Below are 27017 nucleotides of genomic sequence, written 5' to 3'. Positions count from 1 at the left end.
GAGTTTTTTCGTGGGGGGCCTGCCGCCGACGCTGCCAGAGTGCTGCTGGCTGCTGTAATACCCCGAATTCCCCGCAAACAGGGCGGAGGAGTCTGTGGAGACAGAGTGGGCAGGGCTGGAGTAGGAGGTGGAGGAGAGGGATGTTTCTGAGGAACCATGAGAGAGGCCATGTCCTGTCCTCTGCGCTGCTGCTCGATAGCTGTACCCAGGAGACGGAGTAAGGTGTCCTCTGTAGGGGGAGGAACTCTGCTGGAGAAGGGTCTGCGATTCTGCCTGGGGACTGTCAGACTGCAGGAGCTGAACAAGTCAGTGGGGGACAAAAAAAAAAAAGAAAAGAAAAGGCACATTAGACTGACTCCCCTGTTTCCTATCTCATCCTCAGGACAAAGGTGCTTAGTGTAGCAGGCTGGGGGAAAACTCACAGTCAAACCCAGTTTCCCCCCTAATCCTGTTAAAAGCTTTATTTCAGAGCGGGTGGATCAGACATGAAAGAACTCACCTGGTAGCTGTATCGAGAAGGACTGTAAACTGTGTGTCCTTTGTGGGCTTCTGGAGTGTCTCCTCCTGCTGCGTCTGCAATGCACAGACAAGATGTTACACCTCACCCTCTGGACTGAGGCCACCACGGTTCCCCTTCAAATGATACTTGTACACGCCCCTGCTGTCTACAGCCAAGTCAGGAGTGGCCTCTCCAGCCATCAGCATTTCAGACACTAAGAACCGAGGTAAAAGGCAACTGGAAAAGCTCAACATGTATAAGCCATGCATGTTAGGAACTGCTGCTTCCCTGGCACCAGTGCTCTCTGGTTTAGCAGGAAGCTCATCTGCCTTGGACCAGCCTATCTGAATGGCTGCACCTGGAGACACCGCTCAGGCACAGCCAGGTTCTTCAGAAGGACAGGAGAGGCAGAAGACAGTGTATAAGGACTCAGCAATTCTCCACTCAGCCTCGGTCATAGGAACCCACATGGGCTACAGCTGGGAAGGTAAAACTGCCCCTTCTGAGATGGTTTGCAGCAGGATCCTGCTGCGGGCTTTGCTCAAAGGCAGATGCAGACACTGCTGAAGTCTGAGGTCCCCCGGTGCCCAGACTGGCAGCACTCCAGCTGCCGTTGGGGGGATTATGCTTTACAAGTCAATTGAGCTGCTCCAAACGGAGCTACTCTTAGACCTCTGAAATCCCTGGTTTTGAAACAGGTCAAGATGATGAAAACGCTTTTGAGGTTTGAGGGGTAGCAGCAGGACAGTACACACCGATCACCTTGGGTATGTCAGAGCTCAGGGGGAATAAGCTGCTTAGACAGATCAAGGCTTTCCAGCACCCATATCTCAGAGGGTGGGTGAGCTGCTTCTACTACCAAATAATAGAACCTGAACTGGGGAGGGCAAGAAATACTTGCTGCAAGTGCCCCAGCCACTCTGACATGTTTGTTTTTCATTTGCCACCACTGTAACCATGGAGTTCAGCTGGTGACCATGTTTCTTCAGGAGGAGGTGAAGCTGGCTGGACTACAAGATTTCACATCAGAGTTATGTTGCAGTCTATGAGACAGAACTGCTCACATGCAGCACCTCGGGGATTCTCAGCAGCCGTGTTTGAAGCGCCTTGGTGAAACGGCGCTGGGCTGGCAGCAAATCTGTATGACAGAAGTGTCTCAGCCATGAGAGAGGACATGCTGCCCGAGTCTGCTCTGTACTCCTGCCAGACAGGTCTGGCCTTGCACCAGATCCACTGGCACGAGCACCAGAGCCATCAGGGCCCACCTCTGTGCTGTGGTTCTCCTCTGTGCCACATCAGTTGCTGGCTTAAATAGCAATCAGGATAGCGTTGTTTTGTCTGCAGTTGAGGCCCAGAAGCCTTCCTCAGGGCACAGGACCTGCAGAGAGGCTGAGGCATGAAGCCTCCAGCATGTGCCCTGTGCCACCCTCCATCTTCTGAAACGATTCCCAATGCACCAAGCAGCTGTTTGCTGTAGGTGATGTTCTGAGTACTGCGCTGCAGAAAGGCAAAACTCCCAAGTTCGGGGCACGTCCTGTTAAGCGGTCATGCACAGAAGAGAGAACTGTGCAATCCAGGGCACTGCAGTGATTAACCAGAGCAGGAGACTTAGAAGAAATCTAAAGATTTCTGGAAGAAGTTATTTCTTGAAAGGCCAGGCACACCAGCAGGGCCACACAATTTACTGGCAGTGCCTGTTCACAGAAGAAAAAACCTTGACCAGTCAAAGACTATCAAAAGACTCTAAATTACAAAGGGTAAGCAAACGATAACCTTCCTGAATTTGCTTTAAGTAAACTTAAAAGATAAGAAATGGAGGAGGGAAATGTTGGGTTTAATACCTGCATGAGGAAGGGCATAAAGAACAACTGCTTTTCTTGGCAGTACCAGCCTGTGTTGATCTAAAGCCTACATGAATTGGCAGCTTCAAGTGACAGCAGCTGCAGTTCACAGCAGTGTCACACACACTAATTCCATTTCATTTCTACACAACCCCATCAGCAAGCCATCCACTTCTGGGGCTTTTAGTTCACTTCATATCATTATCCGTTACAGCACTAAGTAAAGGTGTATCTTCACAAGTCCTGCAGGAGGTATCAGGCATGTCAGGGACTCAGCCACTCATTTGTTTCACTAAGAAGCAGACCAGCAGCTGGGGAAGAGAAGGTGGCTCTCAGAATCTATACAAAAATCCACACAAGCTAAGGAAAAAACTGCCAGAGTATGCGAAAGAAGAAAAAACATTTGCTCTGCTAGGATGAAAGAGACAATAAGACTTTCAACAGCTACAGCATTAAGTTTCCACAACTTGGAGTGGGATGGGTTTTTGTGTAACAAGACAGAAGACTGGATTCATGTAGATGGAAGTTTAACTCCATCCTAACACTTGGGTGAGACTGAAAAGCCAGAGCTGTATGCATTACAGTAGGCAGGTGGCCTGCTGCAAGAGCCTGGATTTTGCCTACCCTTCTGAAAAATAACCACCAAACAAGCCACTTCCACTGGTATGAGAAAGACAGGAAAAGACTCCCTGTGAAGTTCCAGTTTTTGTTAGGGTAGAGGATTCCCTCTCAAGGCTAGATGAAAAAAAAAAAAAGCATCAAAAAGAGATGTACTTAGGTGTATAAAAATAGAAAAACCCTGGCTGAGAGGCCAGTTTTCAGACAGTGTTCTCAAATGCACCTTACTGCAAATTGGGAAAAACCCATGAAGTGGGGGCTGCTGGCAACACACAGACTGAAGTTATTTAAAGATGATGATCCATGACTGTAAGTCCCAAGTGCAATGAGGGTTCTGAGGGCACTCTCCTAGGGAAAAAACAACCACGTTCCACAGGGACTTTAACATAAATAACAGAAAGATAACTGTATTTCACAGCTGAGAAATGAGGCAACGAGGAAGTGATCTGTCCATCTCTCACCTTCAGACCACAGACAGATAAAAGAGGGGTATAATTTCAGCTCAAGTTACAAATCCTGACCCTGCACGTCCTTGGCGAGGACAATGTTTTATTCAGAGAAGAAAGGAATGTAACACAGAACTGAATTCATCTCAGCAAGGAGGTATGTTTCACAAAACTGACAAATGCCATAACTCAGGGAATCAAGTAACTTCAAAAAAAGCTGAAGCAAGGCTTGGAAGCTAAATTAGTTCTTAGCACTGCCTAAAGCCTATACCTGTATTTCAGTGCAATAATACTTTTATCTGAATGTTCAGCCAACTAGAATTATTAAATGATAGCACTTTCATCTCCAGTATGTAAGGGCAATTGAGGCAACGCTGCTTAACCCATCTAAAGACAAAGAAGCTGTCCCTGCCACAGCAAAGATGCAGGTAGTCTTGAATCCAATCCCTGGAGAAACCTGGAGGTCTTCCAGGTCTAGCAGAAGTGGGCTACAGGCTCTCGCAATATCTGAAAACAATGAAGTATGGTCTGCAGAAGACTCCTTTAAGGCATTAATAACGTTAAAGATGAATGCACAACTAACTTCACAGCCAAGTTTGCAAAGTTATCTGAGCCCACGACTTCCCAGCAACCAAGTGTTCATAAGCTTCACCTTCCTACCTGCGTCTCTCTCGGCAGCACTGTCGCAGGTGGGTGAGGATTCATTCCTCTGGGACACCTTTGCACCACTTCGCAGCACCTTCTCCAGCATTCCTCGGCCCTCCCGAAGCCTCTCCACTGACGTTGGGACCATCCTGCAACACAAACCCAGGGCCAGCTGAGGACTGCTGCTATGCACCCGAGAGCGACGTCACCAATGCACGAGGGGCTTTGGGGTCCTCGGTGTGATCACAAGACAGGTTTGTCTTTGAAGCCACTGCTTAAATTCACTGGTATGACATTAGTGCAAATGCAAACCTCTGCCACAGAATGGGGGGATCAGAGACCACCAGCGCTCTACACAGATGAGGAATGACCTTCTGAAGTGCTTTTGCAATGTACAAAACCTCCTGTGGGATTTTTAGGCTGCCAGTCACTGCCCTCAGAAAAACAGTCTTTATTCTCATCAAACACAGTATCAACATCCAGTTCAGTAGATCACCTGACTATAGGACACCTTTTGAGTTCAATAACATTTTGAAAATCCTGGTATTATTTTAAGATTAGATGCAGTTATTTTGCATAGATTACTTTTATCCAAACTAAAAAGAAGCAAACCCAAGACCTTTACAGAGTGTCAAGACAGTAAGGTTCCTGAAGCAGAGCTAGCTTGGCCATTCTGCCCACTGTTGACACTTTTTCCTGATTATTTTGAATGTGAAAACCCTCCACTAAAGACTGGCGCTGAATCTTGTTTCATTATGTATTACAAGTGTCTGGTCTGAGGGTGAAACAGGGGAAGTGGCTTTCCCAAAGCCAGTCTGTAGAAGAACAGAGCCACAGACAAACCCCAGACCCCTGGGTCAATATTACATCTACCATGCACAAGACCATCCAAATCTCTTCAGAAATACGTGTTTTAACCTGTAAAATAGTAGATAGTAGCACCTTGACCTTGAGGGATTCACAATACCTTTGCCCTAGAGACTGAAGAACGTGCGCCTTAAAAATGCCTGAATTTAAATATTTAGTATAACATTAAATTCATTGCATACCACATAAGCATGCAATTTAATATATAAACAGATTCCTGTATCCATTTTTTTTTTCTTTTAAAAGATATATAGAAAACTGTGCTTTACATTAGTGGTGTGGGTTTTTTTTTGTTTTGTTTTTTTTAATAAATAAAGAGCCCAGACATTGAAGTTCACCCCTCACTGAAGCAGAAGGGAAAAGGGGCCAGAGTTCACACCTCATAGAGGTGAATGGGGTGAGGGGGTGAATTCACACCTTCGTTGCTGCTATTGTTTTGCTGGAGACAGTTTTCTGCAAGGCTGGGTTTACTGGGCAGCAGCACATCTGTTTACATTGTGATGGCTGTATCTTGGCAACTGAAAGAGACAGAAACTTAATTTTTTTTAAATGAAAGCTACTGGCAATTATTGTATAATTCAGTAAAAATCTGGACAACTCTAAAAATTAAGGCACGTAATTTTAGTTCCCACCCTTTTCTTCTGTCCCTAGTATTATATTATTATGAATGTCTGGAAATGGATCTGAAATGTAAGCACTCAGGAGTTAAAGATGAAATTGGGTCACAACTTTAACTCAGCAATGTGCAGTTTCTCATTTTTTAGAAGCAGAAGGTGACTGTACATTTGTTAGCCTTGCCCATTAAAACACAGAAAAAAAGGCAGCTTAATCTCATTTCAAAAGGCATCAGCATGGTTTCAACTCCATATCCAGTGTCCCGTAACAATACGATCTTTATTCCCACACAATATACTCACTCATGAAACCATGTGAGAGACTGAAGGCAGAGTGCCTGCTGAGGAGCAGCAGATGAAGCTTGCAGAAGATGAAACACAGGACCAGAGCAAGGCTGCCACACTGACACCTCACCCCAAAGCTTTTTTCATTCAGATAGGTTTTTCTTTCACTTTTTTTTACAGGCAGAAGGAAGTGGCACAGGAGAAGGGCACAGAGTATCAACATTTGCACAGAATAGTATTTGATTATAAAATAATGATTATAAACTAATCATCAGCTGACTGCCTCAGCTGTGGCCAGCCCCAAGATCTGGCAGAAGGACGTCTGGTAGACATACTGTCAGAGAGGTACAAGACAAATTATTTCTATTAATCTCTGCTTGAAGAGTGATGGAAAAAGCAAGGGAATAGATCTTATTACTACTGCAAATTCACACAAACCAATGTTTCTCCAGTACTTTCATCACAGACTGCATACTTCTTACTGCCTGCAGCAATGCTGAGCATCTCTTCCCTTGCCACCACCCTGTTGTTACACGAGCAGTGACACAGCTGCCTGCATGGAGGGTGAGCACCAGCCCACACACGCCTTTTTGCCTGGGGTGTGTGAACACTGGATATGAAGCAGCAGAGCCAGTGTACTGAACAGCTCAGGCAGCAGATCACCCTAACCAGTGCTGCAGTGACACTAACACAGCACTCTGCACTTCAGTGCTGCAGTGCTTCATTATTTGGATCAGACATCAAGCTCAAAAGTTTTTGAAGATCAGCCTTTGCCCTTATTAAACCTTCTCAAGGTAACACAATAAAGGTGGTTTTTCCATGCCTTTGGCAAGATAGCCACTGCAGTCTGGTAACTGCTCTTCAAGCTATATGTGCAAGGCATTAGGAAAGCTGGAGTTGTTCCACTGTCCCTGCTTCCCAAATGCAGAGTTGCAGAGGGCTCTGGTAGCTTTCCTTCTGAATAGGAACTGACTTAGTATCACTCATGGCCAAAAAGGGTGGAGGTTCAGTGAGAAAAAACCTGGATTAAATTCTCATTGCAAGGGCAGGACCTTCAAACTGGAGACCTTAAAAGAAAACTGGCCAAAGAGAGAGACAACTCTTTAACTTTGCATCTTTAAAGACAGATTTTTGATCTCCAAACACAAGAACTAAAAAGCAGGCTGAGAAGGCTGCTGGTATCTTTCACAGTTGTTTAGCAATTATTGAGGAGAACAATGCCAAGAGACCAGACCAAATCCATCCAACTGCAGATATTGTTATGGAAGTGCCCCCCAGAGAGTTTGGTCCTTCTCTGTGGAGCAATCTCAGGCTTGCTTGGAAGGACAACACTCACCACCTACTGCTGATGTTCTCCTGGGATTTGCTGAGTGATGTTGAGGAACTAGCCCCCCTCGAGTCTGGTGGGCTGATGTCCTCTACATGAGGCAGGGAGGGATGAGAAGGGGAGAAGCCACTCTGTGGGGAGGAGGGGGTTCGTACTACGGAGCCCGGCAGGCTGTTGCCATCTGTGTCAGTCCCAGAGCTGGTGCTGCCCTGCCGGGTGGGAGTCCCTGCAGGTCGCACAGAGTCACCTCCCTCCTTGGCTTCTTGTTTCCGCTTGCGGTACTCTAGGAGAGACACCTGGGAGAGAGAAATACAGCCATGAGGCAGGGAACACAGTGCACTAGACAGAGGTGGAACGTGTCCACACACCATTTGAAAGATCTGCTTCTCCGAGTTTGCAGATAAAACTTTAAAAGACGTACTGGGACTGTAAGATCTTTCTGAATCTGCAGGCACTCTGGAAAAAGAGTTAACTGGTACAAATTTGGACCACTCACTGACTGCCATGCTCACCCACATTCTCCTCTGACCAATACTTCAGCAGAAATATCAAGCTAGTTGGCTTCTCTAACAACCTGGATTTTCACATTACTTCAGTGTATGCTGGCACAGTCAAGCATTAAGCCTCTATACCCTCTTCCCTTTACTCACTCTCTCTGCTTTATGACATGATATAAAACATGTATTGGCATCTGCACATCTCCAAAAGAGACAACAAGAGCTCTTTCACAGAAACTGGTAGCTTCAGAGAGTCCTGTTCATCTGTACTAGTTCAGCCACATTCATGGTAAAAACTTGGTCAAGTCTTGCACAGAACTTTAACCTGCTTAGAGCAGGTTCCTGCTATGGTATTATTGCAAACTACCAGCTCTACCACCTGAACAAACTACTTTTAGCAAAGGCAGAATGTATTTTCACAGAATCTCAGCATCATAGGGCTTGGAAGGGACCTCTGGAGGTCATCTCATGCAACTCCTCTGCTAAAGCAGGTTCACCCAGAGCAGGTTGCCCAGGATCATGTCCAGGTGGGTTCTGAATCTCTCCAGAGAAGGAGACTCCACAACCTCTCTGGATGGCCTGTTCCAGGGCTCTGAAACCCTCACAGGAAAGAACTTTTTCCTCATCATTAGGTGGAACTTCCTGTGTTCTAATTTGTGCCTGTTGCACCTTGCCCTGTTGCTGGGCACAACTGAAAAGCGTCTTTCCCCATCCTGCTGACCCCCACTCTTTTGATAATTATAAGAACTAATTAGATCCCCTCCCAGTCTTCTCTCCTCTAGGCTAAACAGCCCCAGGTCTCTTGGACTTTTAAGACAAACGCTTCAGTCCCCCCAGCATCTTTGTGGCACTCTGCTGGGCTCTCTCCAGTGCAAAGCAGTCTCAGATTTGTCAAAGACACACACAAAAAGGTCCCAGAAAATGCAGTCTTGTAACACAGGGTCAGCAGAACCAAAAATACACAAATATTTCCAGCTGAGCAGTGACTTTTCAGTGTGCCTTCCCCTTAGATTTATTACAAGGCACAGAGACATAAAGGATTCATAGAAAGTAGCTCTGCTGAAGAACTTAACTATGACTCAATGTCTGTATACAAGGTTTTATGATGCTAAAATATTGAACAGGGTATTTCCAAAAGTAATTCAACATATGAAGGTTTTAATGTAAGTGTAACTTTAGAAGAAAACCAAATGTAAGAAAGCAGCTCTCCAGAAATGGAATGAAAATAAGATATTCCACCTGGCTTGACATTTATACAAGCAATCTGAGTTACCAAATTGCAATAAAAACAAACAAACAAAAAAATGCAAGCACAGGGAAAGGCACCAATCCACACTGACACCAGCATATGTCTATGTGCCCCATGAGTGCCCAGTTTTATCATAGCAATGCCTGACTTGTCCTTTTCACTCAGTTTTAGTCCCCTGAGGGTCACTGGCCTGCTATTAGAAACCAATACACATTTGCTTTCTTTGAACAATACTCCTGCAGTTTAATTTCAAAGAGCTAAAATTTAAGTAATATCCTTAATCTACTTTTTTTGCAGTGTTACTATTTTTCCATATTAATGGAAATATTCTAGTATGTTCTAATAAAGAGCCTATGTTTTCTTTTGAAACATTAAAACCTCTTTCCCAGTACAGACCCTTTTCATCCTGCTAAGTAACACCTCCACCAACCAGTACAGCTGCACTATCTCACTGCTCTGAGTCTTGTTTTGGTTTAACAGCTGTTTAGGAAGTCTGCTAGCATCTTGCTCTTCTTTCTGTGCTCCCAGAAGAGCTATTTTCATTGTGGTCTTTTTCTTCCACCTCTCACATCAAAATCTTTCCTAAAGGGTAGCTCGCCCTCCTCCAACAATTTCTAGATCATCTTCATCCAGGCACTGGATGCCTGGATTACTTGCTCAAACTATAGTTTGGTTGCATTCTGCTCTCTTTATTCTCCATGTAAGCCTTTCCCATGGTGCTCAGTGTTCCCACTCAGGTTCCTGCAATGCATGTGTTTCTTTTGCAAGCATACTTGCCTTCTTCCTTTGTGGTGGGTTCTGGGGAGCAGATCTGACACCTTCACAAGCCCTCTCGCCGCAGGGAGACATGGATCCATGCACTGTCTCCTTCAGGGGCCCTGACTCGTGTCTGCTGAAATATCCTTCAGCAGGCGAGCTGCAGCATCCTGCTTCTGAATTCACTGGCTTCCTCTCTCCCAAGGGAGCAGAGCCCCGCAACACCCCGTCCACACGTGGCATAGCGTTCAGTGGGGAGAAGGCATACATTAAATTAAACTCTGTCCGAAAAGCCTGATCAGAGCTTCGTAGCAGCATCTGTGCTTCCCCACTTTTCCCTGGGAAGTTCATCTCTGAAGTAGAGTTTATGGAGGGTTGTGGAGCCAGATCAGAGGATCCAAAGCTGAGCAGCGACGGCCGTTCTGGGCAGCTGTTTGTACCAGAATCCAGGTACCCACCCTTCGAATCCACATCGGATCGGAGGCAGAGCTGGAAAATCCAAGGACATAGGAGGGGGATGGGAAGTCAGGAAAAGGGTCAGGCAAGGGTGGGGAGAGAGAACTTAAGTCAGAAAGTACTCTGTATGATGCAGGCTTACTGCTTTCCAGTTCCTTCTGATTACCCCTTTGGTCCTTTCCTGCACTGTTTTGCCCCTTCCACAGGGGAGTGACTGAGACTAAACGACCACGGGTTTAGCTGGCCAGTACGAGGAGCTCTCTCCCCTCTAGCAGGTCTTACTGCAGCAAGAGGGTAAGGCTCAGTACTATGCTCGGGCAGTCAATGAAGAAAACTCAGCATTTTCAATTGCCTCCTACGTCCCAAAGTTGATGTTAACACATAGTACTAGCTAAGTTCATTATGGGGAGAGAACAGAAAAGATCTGCTGTCCATTTGCTGTTTCATTGGCCAAGTTCTTGACTGTCCCAAGTCAGCCACTACTAACTTCCTAACAATAAAATTCCCAGGACTTCCAAGCCATTTGTTTTCACTTATTGTGAGCTTTGGAAATCTCTAACAATAGCACATTCATTTAATTTATACTGTATTTCTACATTTTACATTCTCTACCGAAACCGTAACGGCATCATCTTTACACTGTCACAGTCTCTGGAGCACGAGGCACTGACACAACAGTATATCCATTTATCTGTTCGAAGTGCAAAAACCCTCTAAGGCAATGGCATAATGATCTCCTTCACGATGTTAATATGTCAGAATCTCAGACAATGAGCATAACTGACAAGATTTCATCCTCTTTGCAGGACTACAGTGCTTAGGGAAAAGCCCAGCAGCACCAGGCACCAGCTCTGCCCTGCTACTGCCAAGAATGTTTGTATTCTGCTGTATTACAGCTCCAAGTGATCTGCCACGTTGAAGATAAGTGCATATTTTCTACTATGAAACAGTTCTCTGAGCAAGGTATTTCACCTCGTATTTTACAATAGGTCAGGAGGTAAAGTGTAAAATGAAATACCACCTTCTGGCACCTCCTCAACCTTTTAAGTCTGCAAGTGAGCAGGTCAGGTGCACCACTGTGTCCTCCCAAGTCAAAACTAGGAGTGGACGCTCTCCCTTTTCTTCTCTCATAGTAATTTTGCTGCTACTGAGTAAACATCATACATCTCTTATCTCCTGGGCTGGAGCTTAAGCTGATTATGCTATTTCAGGGGTACCCAGACCTCTCGCCTTCAACTCAGTAGCTGAGACATACCAAGTCTTCACACTGCCCATTTCCCACCAGTGTCAATAAGTGAATAATAAATTCCAGTCTTTAATTTGTTTGCTCTCTAGTGATAAGCCTGAAAACTCCTCAGCCTTACTGTGACTCATGCTCTAGCCTTACTCCCACTTACCTCTGCACTCCTCATCCCTCCCCTCCCACCGTGGCCTCACACACACACAAAAGCACACGTGCTCCCAGCCCCAAAGGCAGCTGAGATGGTGAGGTAACTACCTCGGGTGACATGGACTCGGGCCTGTGCGCAGGGGAACTCTCAGGGGAGGACACGTTCTAGAGGAGGGAAAAGCATCTTGTTATTCATCTGCTTAAAAAGTCAAGAAGCAAAACAAAATAAATTAAAAAACAAGCAATGGCTATTCTAAATAAGGACTACCCCAGGAAGTGGTCCCAGTCTGGATGACAACTCCATCACTTAAGTGATTTCTAAGGCATCCTAGAAGCACAGAGACAGGGCTGGGTTATGTGTTTCATGCTGTAACTTAGCACCCAAAACAGAACACATAAATGTTAAGAAAAGAAGCATCTTATTCTGTGTATTTCTGGTGCTGTGAAATAGTGTGTGCACCATGAAGCACAGAGAAAGCTATTTAAGGCATTTAGTCTGAGAACACTGGAGAGATGGAGAGCCTGGTTTTGCCTGAAAGGTAATCGAAGATCCCCCTAACCCTACACTGAACTTTCACAGACATTATATTAGAAAAGAAAAATGTCTCCTTCAGTCTGTTGTGGGCCACCTTGCCAGCTAAAGTCAAGAGAACTGGTGTGAAGGGACAGCTTTACGGAATGCCATAACACACCACCTGAGCCCCTACCAGTGGAAGGCAGGGTAGGTATGTGATGGCATGGTTACGGCCTCCCTCCCAAGCACATTCCTTCCCCTTGTACTGGGCAGGCCTAAAACTGATTCAGAAAGGAAGAAGGTTTCCCAGAAGTATGCTGCCATGAGAGAAACATGGCAGGAGCCACTGCCCTCTGCAAAACAGAAACACTCAGAAAACTGAGCAATCTCAGACACTTCTTAGCTAAAAAGGCTTCTGACAAACTCCACAGAAAAAGTAGATGCATGTCATAACGCTTCTAGTCACTCCTGTGAATACAGGAGGTGATAACCATCTTCCAATTTGTTTCCACTAAGAAGTCCCAAAACTGAGTCTGAAAAAAATCAGTCTGTAAAAACCTGACCAAGCACAGTTTCAGAAGCTTATAATGCAAACTCTCCAGAAAGCATCTAGGAAATGAGTCTAGAAAGTTCCTTAAAAACCATTGTTTGTGAACTGATAGAAGAATCTCTTCTCACAGTGCCACAGGACTAAGTATAAAGCTTTACACATGGGGACATGTATTCACTGAAGTTAGAATTAATCATAACGGAATGCAATGGACATGACATTAAAATAGCAACTTTATGAATGAGATGCATTGAGGGAAATACAAACAGCTTGAATCAAGAAGTCTATGGTCTACTGAGCTGTTTTAAGACTGAAGCCCAGTAAAATTCAGGCTTCCCATGTCTTACACATGGCAACAGAAATAACTAACACTAAGGTGGGACAGGAAATCAGTGACTAGACTGTGGAGGTCCATGGCAACACTGCCCTGATCTGCCACCTTAACCAGAGCAAAGGTAAAGTCTTTCAGCTCTCTCCTCAAAGTTCCACAATCTTCCCTGCTAACCTCTACAGATCTGCCTCTCAGACTATCTAAAGGAAAAGGCTCTCAAAGAAAGTAACCAAAAGTACACTAAGATAAAAATACCACAAAGAGCTGTTTGTCCTTTTGTAAAACAGATGAGGGATTCCTGCAAAACAATTCCCAGCAACCTGTCACTGCACAAAATCTTTTTAAAATGGTTTTACCTGGAAGAGTGTAAGTAGATGGCCCTAAGAATTCAGTTTTTTAAAATGAAGATATGAAATACTAGAAAATAGAACTAAAACTACAAACAGCATGATTCCTACACACAGGCACAGGGCTGCAACACTAAGGGGAAGGTCCTAGCTGGCTGGATGCAGATAACTCTCCCACAAGGTTTAGTGCAAGGAAAACCACCTACACAGCCTGCTCAGCACTTCTGGTTTTTTTTTGCAAAAGGAAACTATCATAAAAACAAAGGTAAAGGTATTCTTCTACTCAGTCAAAAGAAAGGAAAAACGAAGGATATAGCAGAAGCTAATGTAAGGTATTTCTACCATACTTGGGGTTACTGAAAGCTTTTAGAGAAAGAGGAGCTGAGGGTGTCAGACCATCTATGACACTGCTGCACTCTCTGGAAGAGGCAGGGACTGAAGCCATGTTGCAATAGAGATATGAAGCGGGGAAGATGACAAAAGAACATGGAAAACCCTACAAAATTTTGGAGCTACTGTACAGAAATGGAGAAGAGAATTAATGTTACTGATAGCTATGCAGTGAGGGGAAGCTGGACTGCAGCAAGGCTCGACACTTAAGAGAGCAGGAGATTTGGCCAGAAGTGGAGGAGAAAGGCAGCAGTGCTCTAGAGTCTGACACTGTGGCATGCTCAGCAGTAGGGCCACATAGTAAGAAAGGAAGGTGTCCCTAGTGCTACGTCTGCTGCAAATATTCCAGCTCCTCTCTTCGGCAGTCCCAGTCCCAGGTGAGATTTACCTCGAACTGTAGTGGCGTATTGCAGCGGCTGGCAGCCAGGGAGGGGATGGGTGAGAACATCACGCCGTAGCCGTTGCGGGTCTCCTCCTCCCCCGGCAGCGACGGGCAGGGTGCAGCCAGCTGGGGGCTCACGGAGCCGGGAACTGAGGGGACGGGAGGCGGAGGGGTGACGGGGGACAGAGGCCGCAGCAGCTTCTTAACGTTCTGCTCCATCAAGTAGCGAGACTTCCACTTCTTCAGGGGACTCAGTAAGTCTGGAAAATAAACTGAGATAAGTCAGGGCTGAACCATTAACCTCAACCAGTAACTATCTACAAATCACAGTTTTCCTCCCCTTACTCCCAGCTCAAATGAAGCCCATGCATCTTCAATGCAACTACAACAGATTTCTGAAAATTAAGTACCTCTGAAACCTCTGAAGTACTTCTATACCAGTCTTGAGACATGTCTAGATACTAATAACAGAACAATACATAATTAGGAATACAGAGTGAACAAGGAAAGGAAATACTTCAACTATAAGTAAGCAAAAAAGGGAGTTAGGGGAAAAGAAGACACAAAGGGATAAAAAGAGGAGAGGAGAGTGGTCAGAGAATGTGTCACTGCTACAAACAAGCCATAGGCAGCTCAGTTATTACCTGAACTGAATAGTTCCCTACAGGCTACATCAATACAGCCCAAACACATTTCATTCCCACAAAGGATTAGTGCCTTTCCCTCAGGCCTACCCCTATTAAAAATTATATATTTTTTTAACACTCAGTTTAAAAAAAAGAAAAAAGATTCAGTAAATCCTGCAGTTCAGTTATTTGCTTCTTCAGGTCTTGATCAGGGACATACATTTATTGATTCTGGCATTCTGTCCATTTCCTAGTCACCTAATTTTTCAATAATCAATTCTGTATTATCTGTTTGTTGTCTAGCTTCCTGTCTGTCGTCCTTGGAAAACTGATCCCTGAGTGGGCAGATCTTCATCCTCTTTCTCTGCAGAAAGATTCAGACACAATATGTAACCATTCTGATGCTTTACTCAGAATTTAGCTTCTCCATCTTTGAGACTTACTTAATAATTTGCTTATTACATACATGCCTGTGAGACTTTGCTATGTCTTTCTATAGTCAGTAGATATTTAGTTGTCCATCTAACAGCATCCTGCTGACAAGAGATGATATTGTCTTCTTTTTCCCCTCTCTACTGGGCAAATGATCACACGGCACTGAGGCTGATGATGCAAGGCAAAGTGATTACCTTTTCACAGGAAAATACCGAGAAACTTTACACATGCTCGACCTAGAATGGGTCTGCAGAAATCTGAATGAATGGCAAAGAAATATGCTCACCTGCCACAAAGCTGTGCCATTAAGCAGCAGTTCACATTAAGATGTCATCCTGACTTTGCTATTCAGCCAATTTCCTAGTTTCACTCAAGCACCCACGCTGCCCTGATGGTGCTGAGCACTTACCTGTGTCATCTTTGCAGATGCTGGAAGAACTGCTGTTCTCGTTACTTTGGTATAGACATTGGGTTCTGCTCTCTTGCTGAGCTGGTGAGGTCTGAGTCATCCCCTCTTCCAGGGCTTGTTTGATCCAGCGCTGAAACAGAACGAGACTGCATGAACGTGCAACCCCTCCAGTACTTTCTATGCAATCCTGCAGGATGCACTCAGGCTCCCACACTTCTGTGCAGCAGGGCAGACTGCTCAGGACACTGGTATGCCCTCCTTCGCGTGTGCTCACGCAGGAACCCCTCAGAGCACAGCTGTTAGCACTGAGTCTACCACCTACTGTGATGGGGCTGACTACGTGCTCCTGATGAGATGTATTTTGGGGATAAGCAGTCTTCAGCAATAACAAAAAGATGAGTAAAGAGCAAATGATACATAGATAAAATGCAAAACTCTGGCACCTAAAAACTATTAAAACCAATCATAATGAAAATATAGATAAATATGATAAATAAACTACCTTAAAACCATGATTTTTTTTTTAAATAAAAAAAAGCAGTTTCCTGCCCAGGACCACAAACACACTGTCCCCTTGCTCCACTATGGCATATTAGAGCTTAACATAGATTCTGCTCTAACAATTCCAGCAGAGAAAGTGCTGAGTTTAATCACAGCAGTACCGTGCCTGCTGCCAGAGTCAAAGAGCATAAAAATATGATAAAATGTAAGCAGAAGTTTTCAAGGGGGCTAAACCAAGAAGAGAATAATAAAGACAAATATTTTCTTGTATTCATAGCTGAAGAAAAGTTGCAGTGGTCTTCTGAACACAGACAACAAATAGTGTTTCACATCTCGTGGAAGTGAACATGAAATGAAGTCTCAGCAAATCAGCTGCTGTGGTGGGTGTGCTAGCCCTGAATCTTGATATAAACTGACCACTGATGGCAGACAGGAAAAAGTTATTTTTTACTATAAAAAGAATAACTGTTACAATATAAGGGAAAACACCCAGGTGATTGTGTAAAATGACAGCAAACTGTGAAAAAAACCCAGTAACTTTTGTGTATTTACCCAAGATACTCACTGTACCAGCCTCTTCTCCCAGAGAGGTTTAAAATCCTGTTTACTTTGCAGTATTCCACAGTTCACCTGCATGCCAGCAGTATGTATCCTATTAGAGACACGTGTACGTCTCATAATTCCTCAAAACTATCATGAAAGTGCATCAGAAATTCAGTGGCCACAATCCTCAAAGTGAAAATGTCAATGCGAGGATGAAGAGCAGGTGACAGGATCTATTTCGATGGCCTTCACTACTGTATAGCAGATGCTGCTTCTCTGTTCAAATATAACTCCATGGATTCCACTGTGGCCACCAGGAAAAGTAAGAAGTGCCAGTCAGTCTGGAGCACTGCTGCCTCAAATGTGGCATCTGAGCTGACAGCCAAGTCACTGCACAAAGAGTGATTAACGTGAGCACATTATACAGTTCAGTTTCCTTGCAGGGTTCAGGCACTGACATGCTCTGGATGCAAACTGAGATCATCAGCTGAGGTTTTCTGGCACAGTCCTCAGCAGTTTAAGGAACAGGCCTGCTGACAATCCAAGAAAATATGTGATCTATTTCAACAGCCTTTATAAATCAACCTTCCTGAGTAGTCACAAGCAGACAAGATGGAAAAATCAGGTCTTAAGAGAGCAATGCCGTCACATTCTGGACCATTTCTAGACCTCAGCTGGCTGAAAAGGAGGTCTTCCCTGGGAGAGTTTTCTGAACATTCCTGAACATGAGAAGCAGATTTTTTTCTACATCTCCAGACTGTTAGTGATAAAAGCACAGAATGCTACCAAGCATTTTCCAGGAAAAAGCTGGGGAGCTCCTGGAAAATGGATGAACTCCCTTACTAGAACAGTTATTGATTACTACTTTCAAGAAGTAGAAAACAAATTACTTTCTGTAACATCCGCTCTGGACTCAGAAGCTGTCAGAATTTTAATAATTATTTAGATGGTGGAACAGGCAGTGTACTTAAATTTTCAGATGATGTCCACCTAGGAGAACTGAGAACATGCTAGAAGACACTAACCAAGATTTTCCTACTGAACTGGTAAATAGAGGGGGAAAAACAGCTCAGCACAGGCTAGAACAAACTTCCATATAAAGCCAAAAACAGCCAATTCTGAAATTACAGGCTAGAAGACCAATGAGTTGTTCTAACAAACATGGTAAATCACGAACTGAACACGAGTCTAAGTAAACCTGTCAAAGAAAACAGTCGTGATAGTGGAATGTAAAAAATGGGTATACACTACAGGACAGAGCAACTTTCTGCTTTGAAAATGCTCCAGCAGTAACACAGCATCCAGTTTTGTACACTTGGCTTCAGGGAAGATGTGGACTAAATGGAAGTCACCCAGAGTGAAATTAGTCCCTTCCCAATTTAGCATTGAGAACTATTATATGACTAGGATATAGTGAAGTGTAGCAGCAAGAGATTGGAAGACTTGTTCCATGACAACAGGTTTCACTGAATTGGGAGCTTGCTGGCTAGCTGTACAGCCAACGTACCCAGCAGAGAACTTGGAGTAACTCTTGTCAGTTTTGCTCTGATTGCTTCTCTCTTCCCTGAGGCTCAAAGACACTGTTAAGGTTCAAAAAAGCCACTTGAACCTTGCAGTTCTCAGCTTAAAGATGCATGGGGAGCTTGCCTAGGCATACGGAAACAAACGCGGTTTTGCTCCTGTGAGTATATATGAACCATTAAGAGCCTCACCTGTGAAGGAAATACCCAAGAGAGACCTTGCCTTCTTTTTTTAGGTGCCTGTCAGGGCATGCCAACAAATTTGCTGAAGGTGGAAACACTGAAGTCCAAAGTTTCTCTTTAGAAAAACTCCCTCAAAGGAAGGCAAAGAAACCAGGGCACAGTACCTGACTGAAAGCTACCAAGACTGGAAGGCCAGAAAGCATTTCCATAAAATTTTTCTGAGGTAATCACATAGGGACTGGAGGAGCCTCTGAGCAAAGCTGACAGGCAATAGGCAAGGTGGATCCAAATAGAAATCTGAGAAAACTAAACTGGAGCATTTCCCTGCAAATGGGTAAATACCAGCATTTACTGGCCACATACCATCTCTGGAGGAACGAAGCCCTCAGCTGGGCTCGGCTGAGGCTTCCTGCGTGGCTGCAAGTATCTGTTGCAGATAGACAGCCTGTCATCCCAAACAAAGAGCTGTGGGCTTGCTCTTGTGAACAGAAACACTCAAAGCTCTGCTAAACAACAAAGGCCCCCCAAAAGACAATGGATACTGAGGCACTTGATGTCTTTTGCAACACTGTCCTATCCTCACAATGCCAACCATCTCCTGACACTGAAAGTAGTAACACAAAACATCCTAAGGGCAATAATTAAAACTCCCTGAATCTTACATACGGGATAATAAACAGCCACTGCAGATCTGAAAGTACAAGTTTCTAAGAGGAGTCACAGAAGAGTTGTTCTAACACAGTAAATGGCAAGGATGAAGACTGAACCCCAGCTAGGAGAGGGTCAGCAGTCACAGCCTGTGGAACACATGGAAACAGGCTCAAAGAGGTTGCCACAACTTTACAAGGGTAGCAGTAAGAGCTTGATGAGTATATAGCCCCTGAAGGTGAGACATGAGCAAGCATACCTTTTTACAGGAGCTGTAAATTCCATCCAACAGAAAGGGCCTTCGCCGTCTCTCCGGGTTGAAAGGTGAACCAAAACGAATGTAGTGTTTAGGCGTGGTACAAATGAGTGGGGAGTGGATGAGGCCTGGCAACATATTTAGGGTCGTTGCCAAAACTGTTGGGTCTGTCGTAATGCGCAGAGGGCACTCGATGGGGCACTCTTGCTTCTCTGCCTTGTCGTTCAGCCACTCGGTAACAAGATACTGAAGGAGAAAGCATACATGTCAACACAACTAACATGGGTAAGAAGAAAGGCAATAGGGCTCAAAGGCATATGGGGAAGCAATGCTCAGGTCAGCCCGTGTGCTAACATTTTCCTCCTCCTCAAGAGGAGGGAACACAGCCAGGACTCTCCGTGTCCAACTCAATTCTCATCTGTTACAGGCACAACACATAATCCAACTTTGCAGAAGTAGCTCGATTTTATGTTCCACTAACCGTATTAGAAGGCTCTCCCAAAACTTGATCGCCTTGTTCAAAACTAGTTTCTAGCTGCAAACCTAAGTATATTAATGGCTAATTTATGCCCAGTACATGGCAACTGCTCGCTACTATCGGCAATTTTTCCTCCTTTCCCTCACAAGTTTCTGACAGAGTGTACATTATAGTCCACAGTCACATTTCCTCTTGGCCTTCAATTCAGAGCTGAAAACTAAACTCTTTTACTTTGTCCTAAACAAATACCCACCGCCTGCCATCTCACCCCATCCCAGAAAGATACTGCCACCGATTCCCACAACAAACACGATTTATGCCATTTTGTATTGATTTTAAAATTCTAATTAATTTCCTACATAATAGCTCCAATTTTCTCTCCTCATTCTCTTGCTGGTATACACAAAGGAACCTTTGTTTTATTGTCCTTCATGTACTTAAACATTCTGCTTATTTCAAGGTGATTTTGCCTTTTTTTTTTTTTTTTTTTTTTAAGCAGGTCTCACTACACCTCTACACTGCTTGATTTAAGACAGCTTTCTTTGTTGACAGTCTTCTTCTTGCTTTTAAGACACTGAGAATAACACAGGGAAGTTCTTGAGATTGTATGCAACCAACCTTTCTAATAAACACCCCTTTCTTTTACGCCTCAAAGCTAGTGCTCTTTCCAAACTATTAGCATACAGCTTTTAAATGCCAGCTATCCCATCAGAGTTGTAAGAACCACTTTCGTATGCTGTCACCAAAAGCTTTTCCTAGCTTAGTGTCCATATATCCAAACACATCAGCCCTCCCCAACCTTCTATTAGTATCATGTACCCCGAAAGGAACAACACAAACAGCTTGTTGGCCTCATGGCCTTTGCCAGCCACCTCCTGAGCCACAGGAGCTCTTCACACCAGTATTGAAATTCCTGTTTTTTTACTTCCTTCACTCAATTCCACCACCCAATTCCTCATGTTGCCAAGCCTCTCCAACCCTTCCCTCCCAGGGCCCCTCAAGCTGAAAGCAGTTTCTTCCCAACATACACAAAGCTCTGCTGTTTGCCTCTTAAGACTCTTTGCCATACCCAAAAGTAAGACCCTTCCTGGAACGCCTGCCTTATAAGGAGAGGCTGAGAGACCTGGGGCTTTTTAGTCTGGAGAAGACTTAGGGGGGATCTAATTAATGTGTATAACTATATGCAGGCTGGGTGTCAGGAAGGAAGGGGCAATCTCTTCTCACTTATGCCCTGCGACAGGACAAGGGGCAATGGATACAAGCTGGAGCACAGGAAGTTCCACCTCAATGTGAGGAAGAACTTCTTTACTGTAAGGGTTACAGAGCACTGAACAGGCTCCCCAGGGAGGTTGTGGAGTCTCCTCCCTTGGAGACTTTTAAGACCCGTCTGGATGCGTTCCTGTGTGACCTGCCCTAGTCTAGAAGGTCCTGCTCTGGCAGGGGGGCTGGGCTTGATGATCTCCAGAGGTCCCTTCCAACCCCTAACATTCTGTGATTCCTGTTGCACCTGTATCACCCTGCTGGTATCTAAGGTCTGCATAGACTTGATGTAAAGATCAGCTAATTTCTTTTGCTGATCTTTCTGTGTACAGGGCAGAGCAGCCAGATTCTGAACCATGATGGCTCTTAGCCACTATAGAACAAATAATACAGTAGATATAAAGCCACATAATTCCAACTAGTTTGAAGAACTGTTCCTCCTGAGCCATTTTCCCCAGAGGCTACACAAACCCTCTTCTTCACCCGCTCCAGTTTGAGCCCTTGATCATATTTACCTTTTTAGTTTTGGGGTACTTTACTGCAGCTCGATTAGACTGAGACCCTGCAGCCAGAATAGCAGTTGGGTCAGATCCCGTCAACTGTCTGCCTTCTCCTGGACCTTCTACACTGCTGACATCTGCTGCGGTTACCAAGCTGGCAGTGCTTCCTTCCTCTGGGACAGCCTGTGCGAGTTCAGCTTGCTGGGAACTGGCTTGCTTCTGCCTCCTCAGTCTCTGTGCTGAACTGGTCCGGTAGCGAGAGAAGCGACTTTTTGGTCGGGGCCTGGAGGGTTTTGCTGGAGCTGGCTTAGTCACTGGTTTTTCAGGGACAGCCTCCTACAAGATAAACTGCCATTAGTCCAAGCATTTCCAAGAGCATTCCTCTTCTCTGCATACAGCATCAAGTATTGAGATATTATTTATTGACATTACCTGCCTCATAAAATCTGCCTGGACTCTGTTTTTATCAGCTCATAAGATGGTTTTGGGGACCCTTCTAAAATACTGGCACATTATATTTTTGTCTGCTGTGTTCTTAAAGGGGTCAAGCAGAACATCAGTCTTAAGGAAGAAAGCAGTAGTACGAAACTTGCCACTTATCTCAAGGTGACTGCTCTTACTCCTGATCCAAGGTGACATGCATCATTCCAGGTAAATATCTGGACCCTGCCATATAATTGGAACACATGCATCCAAGGTAGACCAGGCGAAAAAACAAAACAAAACAAAAAAACCCAACCCAAACAAACAAACAAAAAAAAAGAATTCCTCAATCCAACCCAAACCAAACAAACAAAAAAAAAAGAATTCCTCAATCACTGCAGTAATATGTCCAACTTCAGCTAACACCAGTACAGAAAGGGCCCACTCAGTGAAGGAGCTGAGCTTATTCAGCCCAGAGAAGACTTAGGAAGGCCTATTAGCATCCAGAGTGAAGCCACTAAGAAGATGCAGCAGTGCATCAATGTCCATACACAGAAATGAGAGGTTCAGACTGGATACAAGGCAAAACTCTTCCACTATGAGAACAGTTATGAATTAGAAGAATCTTCCCAGAGGGGCTATGCAGTCTCCATCCTTGGAGATATTCACAAGACTGAGTCAAGTTCTGGCAAGCCTAGTCTGTCCTCAGAGCTGACCCTACCTGACAGAGAACTGATTCAAGACCCCATGGAGCTCTTCCCAACCAGAACTACCTTAGGATCGGTTATGCTGCATCTGAGCTTGGTACAAGCTATTAAGCAGATTAAGCAGTCCTTTTTCTTACCACTACTTGTGAAGACCGTCGTGTATTCACTCCAGTACTACTGTTACTGTTAGAAACATTTGAAGCAGCAGCAGTCAGTGTTGAACTTCCATCTTCAGTTTCAGGAGTCTCTGGTTTTGTTTCCTCCAGCTCAGGAGCCTCAGAATTCACGCTGATCTCAGCATCAGTGCTGCTGCGCTCTGAGGGTTGCTCTCGTCTCCTCTTTCTCTTTTCCAAGTTTTCAAACATGTGCATGATGGCTTCTACCTTCCTGTCTTCCCGCGACTAGAACACAAGAGTAAATTTTAAGTCAGCTCTGCAAATCATGCACATAAAGAGGAGGAGGCAACAACAGATACAGGATGCAGCATAGGGAGGAGAATAACTGCCAAACAGCAATGACAAGAGCCAGAAAGGCAGCAGAAAGCAGCAGTTCTTTTCAGATACTTGCATTTTTCAACATGGCAAACTTCCCAGAATAACAACGTTATCATGTGTTCACAGAGTTCTAGAAGAACTAGACTTTGTTCTTAAATAGGACCACTTATATTAAGTTATATTTATAAAACAGCCACAAGGAAATGCACAACTTTGAAGAACTAAAAACTATAAGAAAGAATAGAGTGAGGAGATGACTTGGAAACAAATAGAGCTAGTTGCTCATGAACAAATATTAGATGCAAACAGAAGCCAGAGGTAACACAAGTGAATCAGTAATTTGCAGCAGCATAACACAAAGACTGACAAAAATGATCCAGATTCATTCCTTCCCTAATGTCAGGAAGTCACCCAGCTCAAAAATAAAAGCTCTTGACTAAGCAGCTTACATAGTGGGTAAGAAAAACAGAGCATGATAGAGTAGAGAGGCAAAACAAAGTATTTACTAGGTGAACCGAAAGGACAGGAAATATCTTATCACCTAGTTGTGTCAGAACTAATTGGTAATTATGCATGTAAAGGGCTCAGTACAATAAAGTCACAGCAAATTGCAAAAACCAAGCTGAAATCAAGTGAATATTACAGAGTGGAGTCAAGTGCCTTCTGAGACTTGTTATGGAAGAGAAAGTATCTTGAAGTACACAGCAGTGCTCAATCACAGCAGCCTAGCCTTTACAGTTTTCTCTCAAAAATAATTCAATACACACACTAAAAAAATAGACTGGGAAAACTGCAGATGCCAAGGTACCTGATGCCAAGTATAGAAAACTGAATCTCATTAAAGGAGATTAACTGGTACAACATATAGGAGCAGGGCTTACAGGCTCCTGGGAAAGCAACACATCACTTCGTCTTCTTCACCTATACTGGCCCAGAAAGAGATCAGCTTCCCTGCACTAAAATGAAATCTTCCCTCCAAGCTTAAGGCCATTCTGACAGATGACTGCTCTTATTCAAGTTTCAATAGAAAATGACTACTTTATCTTGCCTGTTCTAAAAAAATCCATGAGATAATCCAAGGATCCTCTGGATGGCCCTTGGCTCTGCAGTTTGCTGCACTATCTCAACATCTACAGCATTCTCAAGAAATGTACACAATCCATACCTCTGATTAGAGAAAGATTAAGGTATTTGTCGAATAAATGAAAACCAGGGAACTCCCAGCCCCAGTACATTTGTTTGCTGCTAGAAGGATAAGAGCACTTTTCTTACTTTCTTCCTTGGGTTTTTGGTTTGTTGCCTTGTTTGTGTTGGTTGTTTTTTGGTTTGTCTTTTTTTTTTTTTCAAATTAATGAATAGAGCCAGAACAACTCCATTCACATGCATAAAGCATTCTAATCCAGGGATCAATACCATGTGCCATAAGAAGCAAAAAAAAATCAAACCAACTTTTTTCCACAAGGTAACATGCTTATGAATCCATACAGAGAACAGGTATGCATTAACAAACCTAACCCAGCCAAACTGGCAAAATTTTAACAAAAATTAGGTTCTGGTTCATCATACAATCTAGTTGAAGATGCCCCTGCTTATTGCAGGATGGGGGTTGGACTAGACAACCTTTAAAGGTCTCTTCCAACCCAACTCATTCTGTGGCTCCATAAATTCTTGTACTGGCAATACGGAAGGGCACCGGGAACATAACAAAGGTGCAATTACGTTTTTTGAATCTGTTGCTGATTGTCTTGTATGTTTTAGACCATAGAATAGACCTCAAAGTAACAGTTAAACCTTTAAATTACAAAAAAAAAATCTGTTGTATACCTTCTAACCTGTAGTACTCTAATCCTGTGATGGAGAGTCAACCTGTCTTTTTCTCAGTTGGTGGGGTTTTTTTGTTTGTTTTATACCAAATTACTGAAGACCACTGACAGTTGGAAATTGTGTTGAAACAAGTGAATAATCAAGTGGAGTTGTTGGTCACTACATGAAGCAAGTCTTAAGGGGGATGATACCCAGACTGAGAGAGGTACTTGCCCGTCGGCTGTGGACCAAGGCTCCCTGTTCATCTACAGGCTCCTCTTTCTCCCCTTCTTGTTTCTCTTCCTTCTCTGCTACCTGAAAGAGAAGCCCAGACTCAGTACATCAAACAAAAGCCAGTACTGTTTTAAAGCTATCGCGATCCCTATGGCAAGGTACCTTACTCAAGGCAAGATCCTAAAGGTTTAAAAAGCACCTCCTGCAGTTTCTGTTCTCCCAGTGCTGTATGGGATCAGATTCCACAGCACCGAATGACAGAAACATACATAGGCAAGTGCCAAGGGTTTTACCTCATGGTCACTGGCCGCTGCAGGTCCCTCGGGAACCTCCTCCGCTTGCTGCGCGGCGCTCTCGTCGGACACAATGCCCTGCTGCTCCATTTCCAGCTCCTTCCGACGGGCTTTCCGCCGGCGTGTTTCTGCCCCAATCAGTGTGCCTAAAACAGGTGGAGGTAGGTGTTCTGCAGCATTTGGGCTACGTTTCTGCACAGGGCAATTCCGGTTCCCCTTGTGACACGCACAGTCCACTTTATAGTTGCTGCTCCAAAACACAAACATAATTCGTGTCACTCTTCATTTCTCAACCCTTGTACAGAGACATTCAATTCATCTCCTACTAAACATCTCACCACGTGCCAAAGCAAGGACAGCAGGCTACCTTATGGCCTCTATTGTAGAATATGCCAGCAGAACCGGACAGAATAGCCGGAAAATGCAATTCAGTAGAAAACGGAGCAAAATGTAGAATGCGAGGAAAGGGCTGGAGGAAGATGTCCAGTCCAGGGCAGTGGAGAGCTCCTGGGCGAGGTGAAGGACTCACCAGATGTTGTACTCATAGTCAAAGGCGATGGTAACCTCTGTGTCCTTGGCAATGGTGGCAACAGCATAGATACACAGGTGGATCATCCCATCAGCAATCACATGACGAACCTTGTTAAACAAAGTAGAGAGAAACTAACGTCTCAACATGTTGTGCCTCTTACTTCCAAGAGGGAAGCCTCCTTCTGCCAAGTACCTCATCTCATTAATGAATAATTTTCCTAGATTCTCCATAGGGAAAAGCCCGATTTACTGCCCTTGTCTCATTCCGTGCTTTTCCACATCCTCTTGCTACTATGACTATCACCTGCTTAACCTATTGTTCTGCAGCCAAACAAAAGCCATAAAAGAAACCTTTTCCTTCCAAAGAAACACCTCATATCCCTCATATCCCCCAAACTCTTTCATCCTCTGAGTATAAACCACCAAACAAGCAAGAGGGGCAGAAGATTTCCCCAATTTACTGCATTTTAAGTTTGAACATTCATAAAAAGAGAATGCACTAAGCCTGTGTAAAACTTGTTACTTGCAATTCCAGGGATGGTGAAGAGAGAATTTACCTCTGCGTTTGGAGTGCAGGAGCGCCGGATGAACCTGGCATCGTTACCGAAGGTGCGGGCATCGACGCACATTTCAACGCCATTGAACTTGGAGTAGAACAGCACAAAGGGGTATGGCCTGGAGAAGTAACAAAACGTCTCAATCCCAAAACACCCACTGCCATGGCACTTACAACAGGTATCCCTCGCTTCACTGGAAGCAGTGCTTCCATCAGTGCTATTGCTCTGGACGCTTACGCACTTCCATCATCACAGTTTAACAGATCTACTTCAGAGGGGTTTGGTCCATAAGCAGAGCATCAAGCTGAGGCTGTATATTTGATTTCACATTTCTGTTGATGGCACAGCAGACAAGGGCCCTGCAAGAGTGCATTATCCCATAGAGACACTAGTCTCTCCGTGCCATGATGCTCTCATACTAATCACTTCATAGTACTCTTACTTTTTGAAGAAATGCCCATTGACCTCGAATTGCTGCCGTAACATAACCTTCCCTCGATACTCAATTATAAGGGTATCTAGTGCCAAGTCTCTTGCTGCCCTCAGGATCTTCCGGTGCTTCTGAACCCGAGTCACCCTTCCCAGCTGCAGCTGTAACAAAAACCAGAGTGA

The 27017-nt window shown here is 44.4% G+C and overlaps 1 protein-coding gene across 2 annotated transcripts in view; it reads right to left on the bottom strand.

Annotated features, from left to right (window-relative positions):
* SETD5 (SET domain containing 5) overlaps window positions 1–27017 on the bottom strand; it is a 41187-nt gene that overhangs the window by 561 nt on the left and 13609 nt on the right. Inside the window, exons 8-23 of one of the 2 annotated variants that reach the window (XM_008939593.1) lie at window positions 26848–26996; window positions 26406–26523; window positions 25847–25956; window positions 25318–25564; window positions 25025–25105; window positions 22631–22894; window positions 21379–21699; window positions 19129–19371; window positions 15475–15604; window positions 14011–14264; window positions 11599–11655; window positions 9666–10133; window positions 7152–7438; window positions 4065–4198; window positions 500–573; window positions 20–297 (exon numbers count right to left, since the gene is read on the bottom strand). In XM_008939593.1, the coding sequence (XP_008937841.1) occupies window positions 20–297; window positions 500–573; window positions 4065–4198; window positions 7152–7438; window positions 9666–10133; window positions 11599–11655; window positions 14011–14264; window positions 15475–15604; window positions 19129–19371; window positions 21379–21699; window positions 22631–22894; window positions 25025–25105; window positions 25318–25564; window positions 25847–25956; window positions 26406–26523; window positions 26848–26996 (3215 nt within the window). Of the gene's footprint in view, window positions 1–6; window positions 298–499; window positions 574–4064; window positions 4199–7151; window positions 7439–9665; window positions 10134–11598; window positions 11656–14010; window positions 14265–15474; window positions 15605–19128; window positions 19372–21378; window positions 21700–22630; window positions 22895–25024; window positions 25106–25223; window positions 25227–25317; window positions 25565–25846; window positions 25957–26405; window positions 26524–26847; window positions 26997–27017 lie in introns of both variants that reach the window. The other variant, XM_008939594.1, reaches the window with a different exon arrangement.

This window comes from Merops nubicus, unplaced genomic scaffold (genome assembly GCF_000691845.1).
Source record: "Merops nubicus isolate BGI_N331 unplaced genomic scaffold, ASM69184v1 scaffold12834, whole genome shotgun sequence".
NCBI lineage: Eukaryota > Metazoa > Chordata > Aves > Coraciiformes > Meropidae > Merops > Merops nubicus.
The sequence above is the reverse complement of the archived record's forward strand: the minus strand, read 5'-3'. Positions and strand labels throughout refer to the sequence as shown.